Consider the following 25,994-nt stretch of genomic DNA (forward strand, 5'->3'; position numbering starts at 1 on the left):
AAGAGAGAAAACACGTTGACCAAACATTTTGAGATAAGAATCTGAATTTTGGCAAAGAAACGTGGTGTTTCGAAAACTGGCATTTATTCAAGTTCTCTTTAATGTCAGGAGTAAAGCTTTATGCTGTGTTCTCATAGATTGCACTAACTTCTGGAGGATTCCATTCTTTTTCTTCTTCCAGTGTGTAAGGTCCAATTTAAAAATCTATCAGTCATAAGAAATAATTGATGCTATAAATAATGCATATTTACCAAAAATATGCTTGTCATGCAGGGTGTCATGTGGGGTCTCTGGTCCTGCTCCCCACATGAGAACACAGGATATTATGAGGCCAAAAAGGAACACCAATGGGTCCATAGATAGGGGAGTCATACCACTATATTCTCGTTTGTGGCTGGGTTGGAACCAGCGAGAGAACAATGGTGCAGAGAACAGTGTACGGCGCTGGCCAGAATACCCAGAGGGGTAATGGAACATTTTATACCTGTAAAAGCTCAGGTTCGGGAGGCCCATGAGGAGCGACACCACAAATGGAAGGCGCAGTCTGCCTGGGAGACTCAAGCCTCCACATGGCACACCACCCTCCTGGCCATGGAAGGCGTCGACTTCCTTTTGGTGATCTGCTGCTGCTGTAGGCTCCGAGGATTGTGAACGTCTTACACCGAGGCCACCATCCACTCAGACACCTGAAGTGGCGAGCGAGATTCTGGACAGGTAGAAATGGCATCTGACTCTGGACAGGAGGACAGATGGCCCCCACACCGTGTGTGGTGCCCGTTGGCCACTGTTCTCAGGAGTTGGACCCCCGAGGAGGGGTGGGAGGACATGGATGGCTCTCCCGCCAGCGTAGAGCGGACCCTGCAGGTTCTAGCTGAGCAGTTGCCGGAGGAGGCGAAAGCTACAGCCGGCCGCGTGGGCTGGATGTTCCTGACGGCCTTGAGTCTCAACATGGAAGATACGCTTAATGAAATAGCTCAGGTGCCGGACCAGGTGTCCAGGTTGGAAGCGCTAGAAGCTCGGGTCTGCCTGTTAGAAGAGGGGCCCCATGGTGGAGACTCTGAGGCAGAGGAGGAGAAAGCGAGTAGAGACAATGTAGCTCCCAACCCCAAAGCCCGGCCAATCTTGAAGCAAAAGATAAAACGTGAGCAACCTTTGGGCCCCAGGGGCGTTGCTGCCGGCAACCCAGCTGAGACTGAGTTCACGACCTACACCCCTTACACTCCCACTGAGTTGCAGGAGCTGGGGAGGCGGTCCCGACAGCACCCTGGAGAGCCAGTCTCGGCTTGGCTACTGTTTATGGGATGAGGGGGCAGACAATGCTCTCTGCTCTCCAGGCAATGGAGATGGAAAAGCTAGCCTTTGTGACAGTGCATCCGTCCCTGTGACAAAGGTTACAGAACTGCCATAGATTGGCCCACGACCGGGGCAACGACTCTCTAATGGAGTGGCTCACTGCTGTGATACGCACAGTATGGGAACAGACTGGCGAGGTGCCAGACACTGTGAGTGCATGGCAGTCATATGCGGAACTTACTCAAATCATCTGTGAAATGGGTATGAGACATGCTATTTTCAACCCTAATATGCAGGGGCCGGATGATGAGTGTTTTACAACCAGCATGAGAGATCTGGTTTTGGATACTGCACCTGCGAGTGCTTTTGGATCCTTGGTTGCCATTCTTACGCCCTGTGTGGGGCGACGGATCCATGAAGTTACCATTGCCATGGCCAAGGAGATGTTGAAAGCTGGCGGCAAAGGAAGTTAAGACAGGAGGTCAGAGCAGTCAAGACCTGGAAGCCCAAATCAAAAGTAAAGGGGCGGGGTCGCGGGCCTCAGAGAGTAACACGCTTACAGATGTGTCGTGATCTCGAGGCAGCAGGGGTCGATCGGAAGAAAATAGACCGACAACCCATTGCACTCTTGTTGGAACTTTGGAAATACTTGCATCTGGAACAGCAATTCCGGCGAAGCCTAAAGGAAGAGTCCGAGAAAGCAAGACCCGTGTCCCTCAAGGACTTCTTGCGGCAGCTTGAGGCCGACTCCTTTCAGCTTGATTAGGGGTGGGGCCAAGGTACCCGATCAGAGGAGACAAGCGGGGACCGGAGGCCCCACATGGAACTGTCCATACATTGGTCCCCTTCTAATGTGCAGAGGGTTTTGGCCCTAGTTGACACTGGCACAGACTGCAGTCTTGTTTATGGGAACCCAGAACTGTTCCCCGGACCAGCAATCTGCATTGATGGCTATGGGGGAAATACTGTGACTGTAAGATCTGTTTCCTTACCACTGGGTATAGGAAGGCTTCCCCCTCGTACCTACAAGGTGTATGTCTCCCCCATTCTGGAATATATCCTATTAGTGGACTCAGTTTACAGGCATCGGTGGGAGAGTTCCATCTCAGGATCCGGGTGGTGAAAGCGGTGACACGTGGGCATGCTCACCATCCTCCTCAAGTGTTGCCACAGCCCTGGCGCGTGGTTACAGTGCGACAGTACCACCTGCCAGGAGGACAGGAGGAGATTGGTCGTACAATATTGGAATTGGAGAAGGCACATATTGTGAGGCCGACGCACAGTCCTTTTAACTCCCCAGTATGGCCTGTCAAGAAGCCAGTTGGGACCTGGCGAATGACTGTGGACTATAGGGAGTTAATAAGGTGATGCCACCTTTGCACGCTGCCGTGCCTTCAATACACGATTTGATGGATGGTCTGACTGTCTGCCTGGTGACATATCACTATGTAGTGGACTTGACCAATGCTTTTTTCTCCATTGACATTGCACCCGTGTGTCAAGAGCAGTTTGCTTTTACTTGGAACGGGCGGCAGTGAACTTTTCAAGTCCTTCCGCAAAAATACTTGCAGAGCCCCACTATCTGCCATGGGCTTGTAGCCCAGGATTTGGCACAGTGGGGTCACCCGTCCTCTGTGGCCTTGTTTCATTATGTTGATGATATTTTACTAACATCTGATTCTCTTTCAGATTTAGAGCAAGCAGCTCCCTCTCTTCTCTGCCACTGAAGTCACGTGGCTGGGCAGTGAATGAGGAAATGGTCCAAGGCCCTGGCTTATCCGTCAAGTTTTTGGGTGTTGTGTGGTCGGGTAAGACAAAGGTCATACCTGAGGCGATTATTGACAAAATACAGCCTTTTCCCGGCCGACCAAGGTCTCCCAGCAGCAGATGTATTTGGGTCTGCTGGGATATTGGCAGGTGTTTATACCCCATTTAGCACAAATGGCAAGGCCCTTATATAACATGATAAAAAAGGGGGCCTCATGGGATTGGACAGAGGCTATAGTGCAAGCCTTTGTTGCCATGAAACGGGTAGTGCAACAGGCACAGGCTCTGCAAGTAGTGGTCCCTGGTCGCCCATTTGAACTTAATGTTCACGTCCGGTTGGGGCCTCTGGCAATGGCAGGAGCATCTCCGGTTGCCAGTGGGATTTTGGTCCCAACTGTGGAAAGGAGCGGAAGTCCGCTACTCTCTAATAGAGAAACAGCTGGCTGCTGTGTACGCAACCCTAGTGGCCACAGAAGCCATCACAGGAACGGCACGGGTGTTGGTTCGAACAACCTATGCTGTCCAGGAGTGAGTCCGTACGTGGACTTAGGGACCCAAAATGTGGGTGGCACAGACTGTAGTCACACAACAGCCTAGCCAACTGTTCCTTCATGTCTTTCCTTAAGGAAAGAAGAGTCTGTGAGATTGTGCCTTTCTGGGACTCTCTTCCATCCTTGTGTTTACATCTTATGTCTCTCTGTCTGGTCCCCAAAAATGGTTTGCAGCCAAAGATGGGTAAGATATCTCATGGGAGATACAACCTAAGCCAGGCGGAACCGAGTGGGGACCCATAATGAGCTACCTTAAAAGAATACGGGAAGGGGCCTTGCCTCCCCTTCCCCCTGCCTGGGAAAGTCTGTTGCCGGCTCTGGCTTTTCCCTTGCACCTGTTTGTGAGAGAAGTCATAAGGACAACAAAGATCAGTTCTCTCCACTTATCTCTACAGAGCTGTTACAATATGAGAGACTTGTCCCTAAAAAGATACATACCTTAGGTAAGACATCGTGGGACCTTGTGCTTCGGCTCCAGTCGGCTTTATTCGGGGCTCCAGTCCTCTGAGACTGAGAGACCCCTGGCCTTCTGAGAGATTTAACAGCATTAAGTCTCTGTTTGTTTCTTTCTTAAAAACTTAACCCAAACTGCCTTTTCTCGCCTCCTCACTGCCCTTGTTGTGTGGGACGCGACAACAGACCACCATCCTCGCCAAGTGGGGTGCTTCCTTGGAGCAATGTAGTACCCTTAGTTCAACCCCTTTTAGCACAGAACTACGACAGATCTTGGGGCCTGTGGAGCTTGTAGCCCAGGCTGAGCCAAACGCTCTGCCCAAGGCGGAGGACTTGGAGCCCTCGCCCTACAAAGAAGGACATCCTCCAGTACCTGAGGATGCCTGGTTTACTGATGGTTCTAGCCGAGGAGCTGCAGCCGTTTGAATGGCTATTGGTGTGCAGCCCCAAAGAGATACCATTTGGTTTGATACTGGGATGGGCCAGAGTAGCCAGTGGGCTGAGCTACGAGCTGTGTAGATGATAATCAGTCACGAGCCCAGACCCCTAGTTATTTGTACTGACAGCTGGGCGGTGTTCCAAGGCCTAACGTTGTGGCTCCCCATGTGGAGACACCAAAACTTGTTGGTAGGATGCCGTCCACTGTGCGGTCAATCCATGTGGCAGGACCTCTGGGACCTAGGGCAGAGAAAGGTGGTGACCCTAGTGCATGTCACAGGTCACTCCCCCTTAGTGTCCCCAGGTAATGATGAAGCACATGCCCTAGCACAGGTTCGATGGTTATAACAGGCTCCTGCCACTGATGTGGCCCATTGGCTGCATAGGAAATTGCAGCACGCTGGAAGCTAAACCATGTGGCAGGTGAGCAAACGCTGGGGTCTGCCTTTGAAATGGCAGGAGTAGCAGATGCCTGCTATGATTGTGCCGTCTGTGCCCAGGGCAGCCCCCAAAGGCGGAGGCTCCCCTGGGAGACACATCAAATTACACGAGGGAGGGTTCCCCTCACTCGTTGGCAAATGGATTACATTGGACCCCTGCCTAAGGCCCGCAATACGATGTATGCGTTCATAGCAGTAGACACTGCTACAGGGTTGATGTTTGCTAGGCCGTGTCCGGCTGCAGATCAGCAGCATACAGTCGTCGCTCTTACATGGCTGTGTGCCCACTATGGGCGCCCCCAAGTCATTGAAAGTGACAGGGGTACCCATTTTACGGGGCAAGAAGTGCAGCACTGGGCTGCCAGGATGGATGTACAATGCTTGTTTCATACCCCATATAACCCACAAGCAGCTGGCATGATTGAACGCTACAACGGCCTTTTGAAGCAAGGTCTCCGGTGTCAAAACACCATCACACGATGTGTGACTGGGCCTCGCGTCCATGGGACGTCTTGAGAATCCTGAATGAGAGACCACAGAAAGGAGGGCCTGCACCAGTAGAAGCTGTGTTGCACCAGAGGGCCGGTCCCATTCAGTTAAAGGTTCCCACAAGTGAGATTCTGTTAAAGCTAGGCTACGGCAGAAATGGAAACATTTTGCTGCCAGCACTCACATGCTTGAAAGCACGGGAAAGGCAGCAATGGACTTGGCCCTGGTGGGTCAAAAGCCCCCACTGTCGATGGTTGGGCCTGATAGCCCCATGGGGGGCAGGTTTGACTCATGATTTGCAAGTGACGCCAGGGGTGGTGGCAGAGTGGCCACCACAAGTGACTGTAGTATACGGAGGTCCCGATACTGGGATGATTATGCGGGGCACCTATGTGCTCTCCCTATGGCCTATTATGGGGTCCCTGTTCTGTTACATGTTGCAACTACGAAGCGACCCAAAGCACTGCCGTAAAGGTCTGGTACCATAAACCGGGAAAGGTGCCAGTGGCAGCGACCCTCCTTTCCCAGGACAAAAAGCTAGCATGTATCCTCCCAGATGGAAGGGATTTGCCATTGTTGGTTCCTAAGGCTATTTCTTTCCATCTGTAGGTGCCTGTAGGTTAATATGGCACAAGGCCCCTCGCGGAAGATGCCTGTCACGTAGATTGTGAGGCGAGACCCCGTAGGGGTGGAGTGTGGGTACAGAGCCAGGAGTGCAGTTTCCAGGCTCTTAGCCTCACATGAAAAGGTGCTGGCTCAGGTAGTAAATGGCCATCAACTGTGATTGGGTGGCCATCAGCTGTGGCTAGTTGGCCGTCAGCTTTAACCAGTGAGCCATTGGCCACTAATATAACTGCCGTGGATACGCTAGTAGAAAATGGGGGCTAGCAAGAAGATGGTGGCTGAGCTAAAAAGTGCAGATTGCAGTTAGCATGGCAGATTGCAGTTAGCAAGTGAGGTTGGTTGGCACAGAGAAGTGGGTGGCAGGATGCAGATAGTGTGGCTCTTGCTTCCTGTGTCTCCAGCCTAGCCGCCAGTGAGAATATAGTGATATGACTCCCCTATGTATGGCTCCGTGGGTGTTCCTTTTTACCCACAACATGCCCTGCGTTCTTATGGGGGTAGCGGGACCAGAGACCCCCATGACACCCTGAATTACATGTTGCCGTGCTCCAATTTTAATTATTTTATTCCCACCTCACAGCCTTATTCCTAAGAGATATCTCTGTGAACTTCCAAATCTCATGGCAGCTGTGAATTTGAAAGGTATACTCATGGAGGTAGTATCCATATTCTCCTCCCTCCTTTTTCACTTTGTATTGTAAAATTTTCAAGCCACACAGAAAACCACATAATACGCATTTATCTACACCCATTTCCTGTATGTAAAAAAACTAATAATTTTGCCATATTTGCTTTGTCTGATTGATTTTCCTGAAAAATTTCTAAATAAATTTACAAAAATATCATCTTAGCCCGCAGCTAATCTCATAATTAATGGTGAAAAACTGAAGCCCTTTGCTCTACGTTCAGGAACATGACAGGGCTGTCCCCTATCACCTCTGCTTTTCAACATAGTGTTGGAAGTCCTTGCCAGAGCCATCAGGAAAGAGAAAGAAATAAAAGGCGTCCAAATTGGGAATGAAGAAGTTAAAATATCACTCTTTGCAGATGACATGATACTATATATAGAAAACCCTAAAGACTCCACCAAAAAGCTGTTAGAAACAATCAACGAATACAGTAAAGTTGCTGGCTACAAAATCAACGTACAAAAGTCCATTGCATTCCTATATACTAACAATGAAATCTCACAAAAAGAAATACAAAAAACAATTCCCTTTGCAATTGCAGCAAAAAGAATAAAATACCTAGGAATAAATTTAACCAAGGATGTGAAGGATTTATATGCTGAAAACTATAAGACATTTTTGAAAGAAATTGAAGATGACACAAAGAAATGGAAAGACATTCCGTGCTCATGGCTTGGAAGAATCAACATAGTTAAAATGGCCATATTACCCAAAGCAATATACAGATTTAATGCAATCCCCATTAAAATCCCAATGGCATTTTTAAAAGAAATAGAACAAAAAATCATCAGATTTGTTTGGAACCACAAAAGACCCCGAATAACCAAAGCCATCTTAAGAAAAAAGAACAGTGCTGGAGGTATCACACTGCCTGACTTTAGCTTGTACTACAGGGCTACAATAATCAAAACAGCATGGTATTGGCGGAAAAACAGACACATAGACCAATGGAATAGAATTGAGAACCCAGAAATAAAACCACATAAATATGGACAGATAATTTTTGACAAAGAAGCTAAAAACATACAATGGAGAAAAGACAGCCTCTTCAACAAATGGTGCTGGGAGAATTGGATAGCCATGTGCAAAAGAATGAAACTGGACTGTTATTTGTCACCATGTACCAACATTAATTCAAAATGGATCAAAGACTTAAGCATAAGACCTGACACAATAAACTGCATAGAAGAAAACGTAGGTACTAAACTTATGGACCTTGGGTTCAAAGAGCATTTTATGAATTTGACTCCAAAGGCAATGGAAGTAAAAGCTAAAATAAACAAATGGGACTATATGAAACTTAAAAGTTTCTGCACAGCAAAAGAAACCATCGACAAAATAAAGAGGCAACCGACTGAATGGGAGAAGATTTTTGCAAACAGTGCCTCCGATAAGGGTCTAATATCCAAAATATACAAGGAACTCATGAAACTCAACAACAAAAAAACAAACAACCCAGTTGAAAAATGGGCAGAGGACCTGAAGAGACATTTCTCTAAAGAGGACTTACAAATGGCAAATAGACATATGAAAAAATGCTCAACATCACTAATCATCAGAGAAATGCAAATAAAAACCACAATGAGATATCACCTCACCCCAGTCAGAATGGCTATCATCAACAAGACAAATAGCAACAAGTGTTGGAGAGGCTGTGGAGAAAAAGGAACCCTCATACACTGTTGGTGGGAATGCAGACTGGTGCAGCCGCTATGGAAGGCAGTGTGGCGGTTCCTCAAAAAATTACGAATAGAATTACCATATGACCCAGCAATCCCTCTCCTGGGTATCTACCCAAAGAATCTGAAATCATTTATACATAAAGACACGTGTGCTCCAATGTTCATTGCAGCTTTGTTTACGGTGGCCAAGACATGGAAACAACCAAAATGTCCTTCGATAGATGAATGGATGAAGAAGTTGTGGTATATATACACAATGGAATACTATTCAGCGTTAAGGAAAGATGATATAGGAACATTTGTGACAACATGGATGGATCTTGAGAATATAATGCTAAGCGAAATAAGTCAGACAGAAAAAGCAGAGAACCCTATGATTTCACTGATATGTGGTATATAAACCAAAAACAAGACAAACAAACGAGAAACAAAAACTCATAGACACAGACAATAATTTAGTGGTTACCAGAGGGTAAGGGGGGTGGGGGGAGGGAGATGAGGGTAAGGGGGATCAAATATATGGTGATGGAAGGAGAACTGACTCTGGGTGGTGAACACACAATGAGATTTATTGATGATCTAATACGGAATTGTTCACCTGAAATTATGTAATTTCATTAACAATTGTCAACCCAATAAATAAATTAAAAAATATATATCATCTTAATCGTAAATACTTTAATTATGAGAGCCTTTTTAAAACCAGTATGTTTTCGTCTGTTATTTCACTATTATTTTTACATTAAACAATAACCCTGTGCATATCCAGCTTTCCCCAATTGTAACCAATGCCTTTGGCAGGTGTTGCTTATTGAATTGGGTGCTTTTTTTTGTTCTGTTTTTTTCTTTTTCGGAAACGACGCTTTGTATGTGGCGGCAAACTTCAAATTTAACCCTTAACGTTTGGGCATCCTGAGATTACCTGGGGCAAGAGAGAAGGTCAAGGGCAACATCTTAACAGCCAGGTAAAGAAGCGGAAAGGTTGCTAAATCGCGAAAATAAGCGGCAGCGGTGTTGTATGGGAAATGTAGTCTTCTGTGGAACTGGCGGCCGCGCAGGACCCTGGGAAGGGTCTGCTGCGCTCCCCCCCCCCCCCCCCCCGCTCCCGTACACCCCTAGTCCCGCCTCCCTGCTTCTCCTTGGTCTTTGGTCGCTTGGAGAACAACACCTCGTGGACCTCGCCAAACCGCGGACGCGGAGGATTCGCATCTGAAGTGAGAGCGCGGGGTGGTGGGGAATCTGGGCACAGACCTGGAGACCAGCCTGAAGCGCGTGGGGCCTTGTGTCTGTGGAGGAGGGAACGGGAGGACCCGGGAACCCCCCAGGCGGGGTCTTCAGTGCAGAGCCCGCCGGGACCTGTTGGGGGGACCCGGCCCTTCGGGTTCCCGGGGCGCCGATGGGACTGAGTCCGGTCAGGAGCAGGTGCCCGGTGCGGGCCGGGGTGCGGGGACCTTGTGCGCGGCCCGCCAGCCGCCGGACGGGAGAAAACCCGGGATTAGCGGCAGGAGGGGAAAGCGCGTTTATAATGGGACCGTGAGAGCCAGACAGCGCGGGCGGTGAGTGTGCGTGAGAGACGCGCTCTGGGGCTGAGACGCCCGGGAAGAGTCCAGCTCTGTCACCTGTGGGCAGGGCCGACAGCAGGAACCTGCGTCAGTCCGGTTTCTCATGGAAAAATAATTGCGTTTTGAGAGGTTCTCGCCTATGAAGCAAATAGCCAACTGAGTAAATTACAACTGCCATTGTGTTCAGAAAACACTTAGGTTTTGCCTGTTCACTGGGTGGCTTATGTAAACCTCACATCCAGTATATGAGGTAGGCGTAACCATCCGCATTAAAATACAAGAAAACTATTGAGGCTCAGGTTGGTGGAGCGATATGCTCTGGTCACAACCTTGCGGTGAGGGAGCTCCGACTTAGGAGCAAGTGTGCTCTAAATGTCAGGATTCATCTAAATATCACACCTACCTAAAACCATCATTACATCCTTCACAGCACTTGACATCCACGAATCAAATTGGAAGTGAATGTGAACGTGAATGGACTCCCAGCACTGTCAGATGTATTTTGGAATTTCTGGTGTCTCAGAATCCTTAGGTCAGACAGAGGCTCCTAGCTTTTCCTGCACTGGCAGGTTGTCTGTGTTTTACGTCTGAAATTATAGGAGTTCCAAAAGTTTAAGATTTGTGACCCTAAAGAGAATTGTTTCCCAGAGCCAGGTCCCAGAGTTTGGGAAACATTTATTTAGAACAAAGCAGCTCCTGTGATGTAGGAATCGGGAGGGCTTCAGGAACAGGAATGTTCTCACTCTCCTCACCAGAGCTTCAGAGCTGAGCCAAAACAACACAGGAAGCAGCAGGGCCTAAATTTGCAGTTGGAAGTTTTTAACCCTCTGCCTGGATTTGGAGATACTGCCACGGTACTGTAGCCACCACACTGGTGTGACAGTGGAGGATTTGGGTCAGCTTTGAGTTGGGGGTGAGCTGGGGTGGCCCAGGAGTATACTGCCCAAGGAAGGTCATTTTGTGGGAGAGTTTGTGAGGATGAGGTCTGGGGTAAGTGGCAACCAGACACCAGGTGGAAATTGTTTTTCCGCTATTGCTCAATGTTCCCCTGCTCCTGTCTCTTCTCTCTTTACAACATTCTCCTGCTCTCACACGTGTCCATGTGACATTATTGACTTATCCTGACCTCACAGAATCCCAAAACGATGGATCCTGAAGAGTTTCCTCGGCTGTGTGCTTCTGACTCTTGAAAGCTTTAAAGAAATCGGACCAGAGAGGTTCAGTGACTTGCCAAGGAAAACGCAGTTTGTGACAGAGCCAGGAGGAAAACAAGTGCAGTTCAGTTTCTCACAGGAAGTCACCAAAACCATCTTATGAAAAGGACCTTTTAAGAAACTGTAGCCCAGTTAAAACTAAAATGAAACTTTCTTGCCTTCAAACCCTCCATACTCCTTTTACTGGACTTTCTGTAGGTTTTCTCCTTAGAGAAATAAGCATATATCACTTTATATCTCCTTAGAGATGTAAGCAGTGTAAATAGGAAAAGAGTTCACTGATGCAGCCTGAGTACTTTATGTTAATTTCAGTTAAAGAGCAATACCTTATCCTGTATGTCCTTTAATGTAACTAAGTTGTTTATGTGAATCATTCAGAAAATTAACTACATTGTTCTTTAACCAGAGAGAAGTTGAGTCAATGAAAAGCTGTGTGGTTTTGTCCATGTGACCATTTCCCGTCTCATGTGGACAGGTGGTGCCGCCCCTGCACGGTCCTTCCTTGGCCTCCCAGTTCTCTACAGTCTCCCCAGAGCAGCAGAATGAACACATCTCAGGTGAGCACTTTGTTCATTTCCCACTTTGCACTGTGTTGGATTTATGAGGCCCATAAGGGTAGTATATTCAATGCAAAAGGAGAACTAGAAATAAAACCAGTTGAGGGAAAATATACACAGTGTCAGCATTAGCTCTGGTGTTTGGGGTGGGGTCTTGGTAAGTAACCTTTGATTTGTATATTCCCTCTAATTGCCAGTTTGCAGAGATTTCACTTTAGTCATGACTGTACGTCAAATTGTATTAAGTACTTTTTCTGTATCCATTAAAATACAGACAGAACTTATTCCCTTTAATCTATAAATATTGTGAGTAGCTAAATGAAGTTTCTAATGTTAATTCATGGTTGATTTCCTGTATGCACCTTACTTGCTGATGAGTTGCTGGGATCTTTCTGCTTGCACTTATAAAGAAGTATCTGTATCACATTTAGGTGAGCTTATCATTTCCTTTTTCCGCGTTTCCGTCTAATTTTGGTGTTAGGCTGATATTTCTTTCATAAAAACAAGTGACTTTCATTCTTTTTTTTTTTTTCCTTCATGTAATTCTTTCGTGTAATTCCTTCATGTAATTTCCCTGTATTTTATTTCATAAAAGTTGTTCACAGGGGATTGTTGTGTGAATATTTTGAGTACCAAGTATGTTTATTCAAGATCATAGTTCTCCTATGTTTTTCTCTAACCATGTATCTTTCAAAGAGCAGAATTGTTCACTCAATCAAGATTTCAGATTTTTTTAGACTTTTATTAGTTATGCTTTTTTGGTCATATGTAAAACACTCTTCTAAACCAATGTTACAATGATTTTTCTGTCTTGTTATTGTAAGTTTTATAATTACAGACTATGATCTTTGGCGTTAACTTTTATGATGCAAGGTATAGATCAAGATTATTTACTTTTAGTTATGCATGTTTGGTAATACCAACAACATTTGTCGAAAAGAATATACCTTCTCCACTGAATTGCTTTGGCACCTTTGTTGGGAATCATTTGATGTTATGTTATTTGTGGTTCTGTTTTTCAAGTCAGTCTTCTGTTCTGTTGATATGTGTCAATCTTTTTGCTATTACTTCACTGGCCCGATTACGGTTGCTTTAAACTAAGTCTTGAAATCAGTATTGTGAATCTCTCAACCTTGTTCTGTTTTCATAATTGTATTGGATAGTGTAAATCCTTTACCTCTTCCTAAAAGTTTTAGAATCTACCTTTTTATATTCAAAATATGCTCTAATTTTGTGTGTGATTCCAATGACTCTATATGTCAATTTTAGAGCTTCCTTTTATGTTCCAAAATCATATAACCAACACTGCAGTGTATAATTCCATCTCCTTGTTGGTAGGTATCTTGAGTGCAAATGAAGAACATCTGTCTCAACATGAACCTCTACCCGTTCCCTTGCTTTTGTTTTACTAATCTCAGTATATGGCTGAGTTAGAGAAACCTAGTTGTCGTCCCTCCTGTATGTCTCCTTTGCTGCTCAGACAGAATATGTTACTTCTGACACTTCTGGTCACCAAATGTGTGGGTTCTGTTCTCCTACCAAGTAAGTGTGTGCAACACCAGTTGGCATTTTACAATTTAATTGATCTGATACTATGTACATGGAGATAGCATCAGATCCCACAGGGAAAGGGCTCAGTTATGCAGGACTGCTCCCACTCCACTGCAGGTACCAACTGCCAGTCCCAGTTGTCACCTGTGCTTGTGACCCATCAGCTATAAATGTGAGGTTCCCACAGCCCACTCCTTGGGTTTGATTAATTTGCTAGAGCAACTCACAGCACTCAGGGGAGTCATTTACTGGGTTATTGAAGGACACGGTATAGGATACAGGTGAACAGCCAGATAAAGAGATACATGAGGTGAGGTCTGGGCGGGTCCTGAGCACAGCAGCGTCTGTCCCCATAGTGTTGGGCTGCATCCCGCTCCTGATACACGGCTGTTATGTTCACCAACCCAGAGGCTCTCCAAATGCATACTTTTGGGATTTTTGGAGGAGTCATCGTGTAGTCATGATCACTTACTAACTTTATTTTCATCCTCTCTCTCCCCTCCAGAGAAGTGGGAGGCAGGGCTGAAAATTCCAAGCTTCCGATTATGGCTTGGTCTTTCTGGTGACCAGTGCCCATCCTGGAGCCCACCCACAGTCACCTCATTAAAGCAAATGATGCTCCTGGTGCTCTTATCACTTAGGAATTTACAAGGGTTTTAGGAGCTCTGTGCCGGGAACCAGGGGCGGAGACCCATATATCCATATGCTCCTCTGCTTAGGACGGGGTTACATCCTTATAAACCCTCTGTGAGGTGAAAATACCATAAGTCAGAAATGGAGTTAGTACCCCTAACCTACCGACCATCATAGCTTAGCCTAGTCTCCCTTTATCGTGCTCAGAACACTTAAATTGTTCTCCAGTTGGGCAAAAATCATCGGAAACACAGCCGATAGAGTAATAAAGTGTTGAATATCTCATGTAATTTGTTAGGTGTAATTTCACAGTATCATAAGGGTAAAAATTGTAAGTCGCATCATCGGAACTGGGGCATCTGTATACATATTTTCCCTTGTTTCACAGTGTCATCAGCATTTACCCAGCTGCTCATGTGGCTTCTCTAGGTACAGCTGTGAAGAAATATAATGATCAAAATTTTATTCCTTTCTCTTTAAGGGATCTATTTCCCATTCTTCCTCCCCATTGATTTACCTTAATAAACGTCATTTTTCTCTCTTTTTAATTTTCAAGTTATGTAAATTACAAAAACAAAAGAAACACAGTTCACCCATTTCTCCTACCCATCATCCTTCGCCTCTGTCAACCACTAATCTATTGTCACTATGACCTCACGTGTTTTTTGTTTCTTTGTACGCTCCACATCTACGAGGTCTGACAATTAAGTTTGCGAACTCAACCTAAAAAATGTGCTACATACGTCATTGTTGAATATTACTATGGTCCCCTTCGAAGTACTCTCCATCAGAAACTATGCACCAACACCAGTACCTAGTCCACCCTTCAAAGCAATTTTGGAAGTCTTTTTCTGGAATGGTCATCATCCCAGGCACCCTAATCAGAGGTGTCATCATGTTACCCTTGATGTCCTGAATGTCATCCAAATGTCTTCCTTTCAATATTTCCTTTATCATCCGGTAAAGAAAGAAGTTATTGGGGGCCAGATCAGGTGAGTAGGGAGGGTGTTCCAATACAGTTATTTGTTTACTGTCAAAAAACTCCCTCACAGACAGTGCTGTGTGAGCTGGTGCATTGTCGTGATGCAACAGCCATGAATTGTTGGCAAAGAGTTCAGGTCGTCTAACTTTTTTACGCAGCCTTTTCAGCACTTCCAAATAGTACACTTGGTTAACTGTTTGTCCAGTTGGTACAAATTCGTAATGAATAATCCCTCTGATATCAAATAAGGTTAGCGACATCGTTGCCAAAATTTGTGAACTTAATTGTCCGTCCTTCGTTCGAGAGATCATCTAGTATTTGACTTAATTTCACTTTGCATAATGTCCTCACGGTCCTTAAATTGGTGTCTTCTGTTTTGCTAAGTAAAACTTTCTCCCCTTTTGCACAGCATTGCGTCTAAAAGCCAAATCTGAGGGTGCGTACAACCTCCAGTGCTTACCTGTGTCTTTTTGTTGGTTCCCTGTTACCCCAGCAGAGAACTCGACGGGGGGGGGTGTGTACCCTAGGGAGTGCTCAGGACAGTCCACTAGGGCACAGGAAAAGATGACAGGACGTCTGGTTATAAAACTGGATCTAAAACACAAGTCACTAAGCTTTATCATTAGTATATTAACTGACAGTCTATAGTATATAATTTAGAAATAAATACAAATATATCAGGGCATGAGACTAATCTTTGTACCAATTATGTGAGTACCCTTACAGTGTAAGACAATGATACGCCATCATAGGGTTCTGTTATAAAAGTTGTTTTAAGTTTTCAACAGTAATTCTGATAAAAATTAGTTTGGTAAGGTATTTACCATGTCACCTGTTTCTGAACCCTTGTGATTGAGTAAGAAATATGCTGTTACAGGCCTCAGTGTCCTTCAAGGACGTGACTGTGGAGTTCACCCAGGAGGAGTGGCAGCACCTGGGCCCTGCTCACCGGACCCTCTACAGAGATGTCATGCTGGAGGTCTACAGCCACCTCGTCTCCGTGGGTGAGCAGTCCTGACCACCTGACTCCCTCTGGAATGCAATTCCGTTTTCCCTCTCTCCCTCTTAATATTGAAATTACTTTTATTGGGGTGTAATTAACAGAAATTAAAAGTCAGTAATGTTCATTGTATAATTTGAGTAGTTTTGGAAATGTCTATAGGAGATTACCACCACCAAAATGATTATATAAAATATTTTTGTCACCCCTAAAAGTTTTCTGGTAGCTTTTCGCAGTCATTTTTCTCCTTCAATCCCTTTCCCTGGTTCCTGTCAGCCACTGATGTACTTTCTGTTGCAATAGTTTTCCCTTCTAGAATTTTATGTACATAACAGAGTATTTACTTTTTTCTTGATTCTTTTTCTTACCTCTTTTAATTTTATTAAATTTACTGTGGTTATGTTGGTTAATAACATGATATAGGTTTCAAGTGTACACGTCTATAAGGCATCATTTGTATATTGCATTGTGTGTTCACCACCAAAGTCAAATCCCATCACCACATACTTGACTCCCCTTTACCCTTTTCTTTTCTTTTCTTTTTTAATTAAAGTGTATTGGGGTGACAAGTGTTAGTAAAGTTACATAAATTTCAGGTATATAATTCTGTATTACAGCATCTATAAATCACATTGTGTATTCACCAGCCAGAGTCAGTTCTCCTTCCATCACCACATATTTGATCCCCTTTACCCTCATCTACCACCCCGCTCCCCCCTGACTCTCTTATAACCACTAAACTATTGTCTGTTTCTATGAGGTTTTGTTTCTCATTTTCTTCTCTAGTTCTTTAGTTGTTTTTGGTTTATGTACCACATATCAGTGAAATCATATGGTTCCTTACGTTTTCTGACTTATTTTGCTTAGCATTATAATCTCAGATCCACCCACGTTGTCATAAAAGGTCCTATTTCATCTTTTCTTACTGCCGAATAGTATTCCATTGTGTATATATACCACAACTTCTTCATCCATTCATCCATCGAAGGACATTTTGGTTGTTTCCTTGTCTTGGGCACCGTAAATAAAGCTACAAAGAACATTGGAACACACTTGTCTTCATGTATAAATGTTATCAGATTTTGGGGTAAATACCAAGGAGAGGGATTGCTTGTTTATATGGTAATTCTATTCATAATTTTTTGACAAACCTCCACACTGCCTTCCATAGCGGCTGCACCAGTCTGCATTCCCACCAACAGTATATGTGGGTTCCTTTTTCTCCACAGCCTCTCCAACACTTGTTACTATTTGTCTTGATAGCCATTCTAACCGGGGTGAGATGAAACCTCATTGTGGTTTTTATTTACATTTGTCTGATGATTAGTGATGTTGAGCAGTTTTTCATATGTCTATTGGCAATTTGTATGTCCTCTTTACAGAAATGTCTCTTCAGGTCCTCTGTCCATTTTTCAATTGGGTTGTTTGTTTTCTTGTTGAGTTGTATGAGTTCCTTGTATATTTTGGATATTACGCTTTGTCGGAGGCACTGTTTGCAAAAATCTTCTCCCATTATGATCGTTACCTCTTTACTTTGTCGATGGTTTGTTTTGCTGTGCAGAAGCTTTTCAGTTTCATATAATCCCATTTGTTTATTTTAGTTTTTACTTCCATTGCCTTTGGAGTCAAATTCATAAACTGCTCTTTGAACCCAAGGTCTATAAGTTTAGTATCTATGTTTTCTTCAATGCAGTTTGTGTCAGGTCTTATACTTAAGTCTTTGATCCATTTTGAATTAATTTTGGTACATGGTGACAGATAGCAGTCCAGTTTCATTCTTTTGCACGTGGCTGTCCAATTCTGCCAGCACCATTTATTGAAGATGCTGTCTTTCCTCCATTGTATGTTTTTAGCTTCTTTGTCAAAAATGATCTGTCCATATTTATGTGGTTTTATTTCTGGGTTCTCAATTCTATTCCATTGGTCTATGTGTCTGTTTTTCTGCCAGTATCATGCTGTTTTGATTATTGTAGCCCTGTAGTACAAGCAAAAGTCAGGGAGTGATACCTCCAATATTGCTCTTTTTTTAAAATATTGCTTTGTCTATTTGGGTTTTTTTATGGTTCCAAACAAATCTGATGATTTTTTTGTTCTATTTCTATAAAAGAATGCCATTGGGATTTTGATGGGGATTGCATTTTATTTGTTTGGGTAATATGGCCATTTTAACTATGTTGATTCTTCTAATCCATGAGCACGGAATGTCTTTCCGTTTTTTTGTGTCTTCTTCAATTTCTTTCAAAAATGTCTTATAGTTTTCCTCATATAGGACCTTCACATCCTTGGTTAAGTTTATTCCTAGGTATTTTATTCTTTTTGCTGCAATTGCAAAGGGACTTGTTTTTTGTATTTCTTTTTCTGAGATTTCATTGTTAGTATATAGGAATGCAATGGACTTTTGTACGTTGATTTTGTAGCCAGCAACTTTACTGTATTCATTGATTATTTCTAATAGCTTTTTGGTGGAGTCTTTATGGTTTTCTATATATAGCATCATGTCATCTACAAAGAGTGACAGTTTACCTTTTTCATTCCCAATTTGGATGCCTTTTTTTTCTTTCTCTTGCCTGATTGCTCTGGCAAGGACTTCCAACACTATGTTGAAAAGCAGAGGTGATGCTATGGAGATTGTTAAAATGTCTTTTTGCACTGTGCGCCCAAAGTGTGGCTCTGTGTTACTGCTAGAACCATAAAAATTCAAAAAATTTAAGGTAAACATAGCTTTGGCTAATTGTACCTGCGGAGGATCCTTGTCTCCCCCTTTTTGTTTTTGTAATTTTTTTTTTTTAAGAGTACAATTAGCACGTTCTACAATGGCTTGTCATTGGGGATTATAAGGAATCCCACTAGTATGATTAATATTCCACTGTTCACAGAATTTTGTAAACTTATTACTAGTATAAGTAGGGCCATTATCTGTCTTAATGGCCTTAGGAAGTCCCATATAGAAAAGCAAATAAGCAAATGTCTACAAGAATGTCCAGCGGTCTCACCACTCTGAGCGGTGGCTGTGAGGAAACCCGAAAATGTATCAATTGTGACATGAACAAATGAGAATCGTCCAAATGAAGGAACATGGGTTGCATCCATTTGCCAAATAGCATTAGGAACTAAACCTCGGGGATTAACGCCTTCTGGGCGTTCTTGAGGAGCATTAAGAATCTGAGAAGTAGGGCAGGTTTGAATTATATGTTTAGCTTGTTTGTAGATGATAGAGAAAGGAGCCCGAAGGCCAGCAGCATTGGGATGGGTTAAAGAATGAAACTTGGTTGCCTCGGTAACTAACACATTAGAAACCAATGAATCTGCAAGAGCATTGCCACCTGTGAATGGTCCTGGTAAGGGAGTGTGAGCACAGATATGAGTAATATAAAATGGATGTTGTCGGTTTCTGACAACTTGTTGGAGTTGATTAAAAAGAACTGGAGGGACGGGTTTGGGTTATTAGACAAAAGTGCCGTCTCAATGTTCTGTACTGTATGCACAACATAAGCTGAATCAGAAACAATATTTAATGGTTCACTATGATCTTGTAAGGCAGTTAAAACTGCAACGAGCTCTGCTCTTTGTGCAGAGGTGCAATTAGTCTGAATGACTCGTTGATGTACCTCACTAACAATTACAGCGTTGCCATTACTAGATCCATCAGAAAAAATTGTTTTTTCTTTTGAAATTGGAACTGAACTTAATCTCTTAGGAAGAATACAGCTAGTTTTTAACAGAAATTGGAATAGTTTATTTTTTGGATAATTATTATCAATTACTCCAAAATATCCACAAATAGCAACTTGCCAAATTTTAGAATGAGTATTTAAATGTATGATTTGTTGTTTTTTAAATGGAACTACTATCTTACTAGCTTCGATTCCGTTTAAATGAAGAACTCTGGTGCGAGCTCGTGAAACAAGCTCTGAAAATTATTCTAAGTATGTTGGAAGGGACTTGACAAAATTATTAGGCAAAAACAACCACTCCACTAGGTCACTTTGTTGGACAATGACCGCTATAGGTGAATGAGAAGTGGGAAAAATTAAAATCTGTAAAGGCTGTAATGGATCTATGCGCTGAATCTGGGCTTCCTGAATTTTCTTTTCTACTAATTCTAACTCTTGACAGGCTTGAGGAGTCAAGAGTATGGATGCTGTCTAATTGAGAAGAACCCTGCAAGAGACCAAACAAATTACTGAGCGCATAGGTTGGGATTCCCAGAGTGGGACGCAGCCAATTAATTTCTCCCAACAACTTTTGCAAATCATTTAAGATGGAAATCTGATCTCTCCTAATTTGTACCTTTTGAGGTCTAATTGTCTGTCTATCCAGAATAGCTCCAAGATATTTTATAGGAGTTGTGGTTTGAATTTTATCAGGAGCAGTACAAAGTCCTGCCAATTCAAGTTGTTCTTGTAATAATTTAAAACAGTCAGCTAAAACTTCTGGAGAGGATGCGGCACAAAGAATATCATCCATATAATGAATGATATAACAGTTTTGAAATTTTTCTCTAACTGGAGAAACAACTCTAGTCACATAAAATTGACAAATTGTGGGACTATTTAGCATGCCCTGTGGAAGTACCTTCCACTGATATCTTTTAACTGGCTCTTTATTATTTAAAGAGGGTACTGAAAACGCAAATCTAGGGCAATCTATAGGATGCAAAGGAATTGAATAAAAACAATCTTGTAAATCTATAACTACTAATGGCCATTTTTTTGGAATCAAAGATGATTGAGGTGGACCAATTAAAGGCTCAATTAAAGAATTAACTACTCGCAAATCTGTGAGCATTCTCCATTTTCCTGATCTCTTTTTCATAACAAACACAGGGGAATTCCACGACTGGTGGAAGATTCTATATGATCTTGTTTTAATTGAATGTGTACCCACTCTGTTAACGCCTCTAATTTCTCTTTAGAAAGGGGCCACTGTTCAATCCTGTGAGGTTTATCACTAATCCATTTAAGAGCTAAAGGAGTTTTTAGCTCCGCAACAGCGGCCAGTAACAAAAACACTGTTGGTCTTGTGAATGAAATCCTAATCCTTCCTGTCCCACCTGTAATACAGGTTGGAGGGGCTGGGTAATGCCTTGATTAAATTTACCCAAACCTTGTCCTGACTGATATCCCATTTGTTTCATCATTTTTTGACTTTGTGGACTATATTGTCCAGGGGAATTATAATCTCAGCTCTCCATTGGGAAAGTAAATCTCTACCCCACAGACTGAAAGGAATATCAGCAATATAAGGTTGTAAAAATCCTTTTTGTCCTTCTGGCCCAAGGCAAGGGAGGATATGGGTGCTTTGAAGCAATTTTTTAACCTCACCTATTCCAACAACATTAATATTAGCTTGTTGGGCAGGCCAATTGGCTAGCCAGTCCTGGGAACAAATTATGGAGATATCAGCACCAGTATCCAAAAGTCCCAAGAATTTTCTATTCTGAAATTTAACATGGCACATTGGGTGAATATTAGAAATTTTTTCTGCTAGGAAAGTACCTGCAGAGCCGGTACTTCCAAATCCTCCAATTCTTTTTTGAGTCCCTCGCAAATTGGGTGGAATATAAGGAATTAAAAGAAGCTGAGCAACTCTCCCTTTTTTGCTGACCAAGGAACTGAGGAGGACATAACAATCTGGATTTCTCCTTTAAAATCTGGGTCTGTCATTCCAGTGTGGACTGTAACTCCTTTTGATGTTAAACTTGAATGACCAAGGAGAACTCCACTGTATTTTTAAGAATTGGTCCATGGGCCTATGCCTGTGGGCACTGTTAGGGTCCGGAGTCAACCCCTCCTCAAGTGAACAGAAGTCACACGATAATGCAAGTCACACAGCGAGGTTTATTTCCAGCTAGCTGGGGTCCGAGTATCTGCCCGACGCAGCGGGTTTCAACAAGGACCCCAAACACTTAAAACCCAGGGTTTATATAGCATCTTCAAGGCACACAGCAATTAACTACAGGACTTACACAGCTTTAAGGAGTATATGATAAACTGCAGGACTTACACAGCTTCAAAGAGTGTAAGATAAGCTACAGGGCCGCTTGCCTCCTCGCTGTCACTGCCCACATCTTGGAATTTACAGTCAGGTTGTGTTTACACTAGGTTGTGTTTCAAGCCAGGGGCCGTTAACTCTGACCTTAAGATAGCAGTTTTCAGGCTAACAGTCTCTTACAGGCACATGGAGAGGTGTTTCTCCTGGAAGGAATAAAATATCCTGAGCAGTACAAACATCAACTGCAGCATTCTTCAGTTGCAGAGGTTAATTGCTCAACTGATAACTTTGAGGAGGTGACACTGACTGATAATTCTGTGGCACCTCCGGGTTGACAAATATTCCTGGTTGAGGGACCGGCTGACTCACAAATGCCCCGGTTATTGTCTGGGCCTGGGGCTGGCCCTGCTTTCCATTTCCCTGAAGCGGAGTTCCATCTTTATGATATTTAGATCTACATGTTGATTTTTTTTTTGACAGCGTGGACACATCCCGGGCTGTCTAGCACCTTGGGGAGGAGCAGGCTGTTGTGGTTGAGAATTATTTTTATTTTTGACTTTACAATTCTTTTTAGTATGTCCTATCTTTCCACAAGTATGACAAGTGCCAGAAAATTTATCTTTCTTTTGAAAGGCACCGGTAATAGCATTAGCTAACAGTGCTGCTTTATGATCTTCTGTCCCTACTTCTTGGCATAAGTGTAAATAGCCTATGGCATCTGTTTTTCCTTTTTGAGCTCCAATAACTCTCTGACAATCTTTATTAGCATTTTTAAAGGCGATAATCTGTAAAATAACATCAGCGGCCACAGGATTGGTTATCTGTTTATTAATAGCTTCCTGTAGGTGCACCAAGAAATCAGCATAAGGTTCTTGAGGTCCTTGAAGGATCTTTTGAAAGGAGGAATGGGTTTTGCCCTCTACCTCAATCTTTTCCCATGCTGTCAGGCAAATTTGCTTTAATTGTCCAATAGCCAGTTCTTCCATATCTAGCTGATCACGAGTTGCAGCCCAAATTCTTTTTCCCAATAATTGATCAGCGGTAATATTTATATTACGAATCTGATTTTGTCTTTCTAAATTTTCTGCACCTTCAGTCCACCAGGTTTTAAACTGGAGGAATTGGGAAGAGCTGAGACACGTCTTTGCTAAAGCATTCCAATCAGCTGGGATCATTCTATTACCATCGGCAATGCCTTTAAGGAGGCCAGCGGTATAGGGAGAAGTAGTCCCAAACTGCAACACTGCCTATTTTAGTTCTTTGAGTAATTTGAAAGGAAACGGTTCATAGACTGCCTCATGAATCCCCTCAGGATGATCAGCATTAGGTGCTTCAACCTGCCTGAAAATTACAGGACAATTAAGAGTATCCATATCTCCCTTTAACTTAGCCTGATGTATGCCTTGTTCCATGGCTGACAATTTTAAACTGAATTGTTTGACTGTTATCTGAGGAGGTTCCTTTTTAAAAGGATTATTAAGACTAAAAGAAATTTTTGGAGGATTCCATATTTGGTCTCCGCAAGTCGGCGGTGGAGGCCAGTGAATTGGAGGAAGGGGAGGAAATTCCTCCTTGAAACACTCCTCTAAAGCAGCATAAAGATTTCTAGGAATAATTGTGGAAATTGACTCACATCTCTCGTCCTCATCTAATTCCTTTTTACCCTTTTGGGAGAATCTTTACTGCCTTCTCTATCTTCCTTTTCTTCTTCTGAATCTGTTTGGAGCACTTCCAAAACTGACTGGACCTGTTCAAACGTCTCCCAGATTGAACCGGGAAAGGATGTCCCATTGGCATATGAATCACAGAGATCCTGGCCAATCGCATCCCATTTTTCTAAATCTAATGTTCCTAGGTTAGGAAACCAGGAACAGTGAGTCTCAATGACTTTAAGAAGTTCTTCTAACCTTTTTTCTGAGGATTTATGTTTCCCCTTTTTAAGGAGCTGCTTAGCAGGCATATATAAGGTCTACACTTGCTTTCTGAATTACCCATGTTAGTTAAGGAGCAGGAAAGAAAAGGAAGGACTTTCACTCAATGTCCACTTTCAGATGCTCAGCCGGCCGTTCCCCTCGCGGGAACTTAGCACCCGTCTTGGCAAAGGCGCAACTGTATAAACCCCAGTCTGGGATGGGGAGTCCCCCAAGTCGACGTTATGCCTTATGACGTGGTGATGAGCCCACTCAAGTCCCATAGCCACAAAGACCGTGGGACTATAAGCATACACACACAGTCACACTATTTCACATGAAAGTGTTAGTAATTTAGTTCTCTATTGACTTCTCTGAATTACCTTGGTTTAATTCTCCAAGTCCAAAAACTACCTCCTTACCCCAGGTAGCTGTCGTGACTGATGCTCAGAGACCTTCAGCCGTATCTGCAGATCCTACGACTCAGTCGTTCTTCTCTCCTCGAGCCCCATGTTGGGCGCCAGGTGTTGCAACCTGCACAACACAAGCCGTGGGAAGATGAGGGAGGTGGCGAGGGTGAAACTATAATAAAGAGACAGAGACTCATATACAGTTAATCACAGAGGACCAAGGGACTCAAGAGACTGGAGCCCCGAATCGGGTCACTGACAGTATTTATTGATTACAAACAATGAACATCACATGATTAGAGGCAGTGTCTGTTAAACTCTTACACCATTAAAAAAAAAATGATTTCAATACCCAATTATTTGTCCCAAAGCAGCCGAAGCATATCGTCCCAAGATGACTAAGGTGCGGTGTGCACCACCCTGGGGGGGAGAGTCTCTTGCGGTGAAACTGTCCCATGAGCTGAGCAGAAAGAGGTTGATCTTATCGCTCTAATGGGCCTCTCTCACAATAAGGTGAGAGGGAGTAGCATTGGCAAGCGGCAGCTTCCCACAAGAACAAGAGGAAGGAGGGGCAAGGCTCCCTCCTATTATTTCTTATAACAGCTCATTGGGGTCTCAACGGGGTCCCGTCTGGCTTGAGTTGTCCCTCCTGCGAGGAATCTTACTCGTCGTTGACCGCAAACCCTTCTCTTGAAGACCAAATGGAGAGACTCAGGATATTATAAACTCAATCCCAGAGAGGCAAAGTCCCAAAAATTCTTCTTTTCTTAGGAAAAAGTTGGGGGTGACAAACGGCTAGGCTGCTGTGTGACCACAAGGGAGTACTGTCTCTTCATCAATATTTTAGAAGATTTTGAGCAAGACAGGTATTAGATCCTCTTCGAAGGTTTGGAAGAGTTCACTAATGAAGCCATCTGGTCCTGGACTTTTGCTTTTGGGAAGGTTTTGGATGACTGATTCAATTTCCTTACTGGTGATCGGTCTATTTAAGTTTTCCAGTTCTTCATGATTCAGCGTAGGAAGGCTCTATGTTTCTAAGAATTTGTCCATTTCTTCTAGGTTATTGAATTTGGTGGTATATAGTCCTCATTGTATTCTTGGATGATCCTTTATATTTCTGTGACATCTGTGATAACTTCCCCTCTTTCATTTCTGATTTTGTTTACTAGTGTCTTTTCTCTTTTTATCTTTGTGAGTCTAGCCAAGAGTTTGTCAATTTAGTTAATCTTTTCAAAGAACCAGCTCATTGTCACATTAATTTTTTCTATTGTCTTTTTGTTCTCTATTTCATTTAGTTCTGCTCTGATTTTTGTTATTTCCTTTCTTCTGCTGAGCTTGGGTTTCATTTGTCTTCTTTTTCTAGTTCTTTAAGCTCTAACATGAGGTTATTTATTTGAGATTTTTCTTGTTTCTTGAGATAGGCCTGTAATGATATAAATTTCCCTGTTAAGACTGCTTTCACTTCATCCCAGAAATTTTTGTGGGATTTATTTTCATTCTCATTTGTTTCTATGTTTCTTCTGATCTCTCCTCTTATTTCTTCTTTGACCCAGTCGTTCTTTAAAAGTATGTTGTTTAATCTCCATGTATTTGTTGTTTTTCCTGCTTTTTCTGCAGTTCATATCCAATTTCAAAGCCTTGTGATCAGAGAATAGACTTGATATGATTTCAATCTTCTTAAATTTGCTGAGGTTAGTTTTATGTCCCAATATATGGTCCATCCTTGAGAATGTTCCATGTACACTATAAAAAAAT

At 43.2% G+C, this 25,994-nt stretch overlaps 1 protein-coding gene across 1 annotated transcript in view; it reads left to right on the top strand.

Moving 5' to 3' along the window:
• Positions 1-25,994, top strand: part of LOC308504725 (uncharacterized protein) — a gene marked incomplete at its 5' end in the record, with an annotated part of 66,639 nt that overhangs the window by 31,116 nt on the left and 9,529 nt on the right. Inside the window, 3 exons of the mRNA XM_081065911.1 lie at positions 9,546-9,640; positions 11,678-11,759; positions 15,803-15,929. Of these exons, the coding sequence (XP_080922037.1) occupies positions 9,546-9,640; positions 11,678-11,759; positions 15,803-15,929 (304 nt within the window). The remainder of the gene's footprint in view (positions 1-9,545; positions 9,641-11,677; positions 11,760-15,802; positions 15,930-25,994) is intronic.

The sequence above is a fragment of the Rhinolophus hipposideros genome, assembly GCF_964194185.1.
Source record: "Rhinolophus hipposideros genome assembly, chromosome: 11".
Classification (NCBI taxonomy): Eukaryota; Metazoa; Chordata; class Mammalia; order Chiroptera; family Rhinolophidae; genus Rhinolophus; species Rhinolophus hipposideros.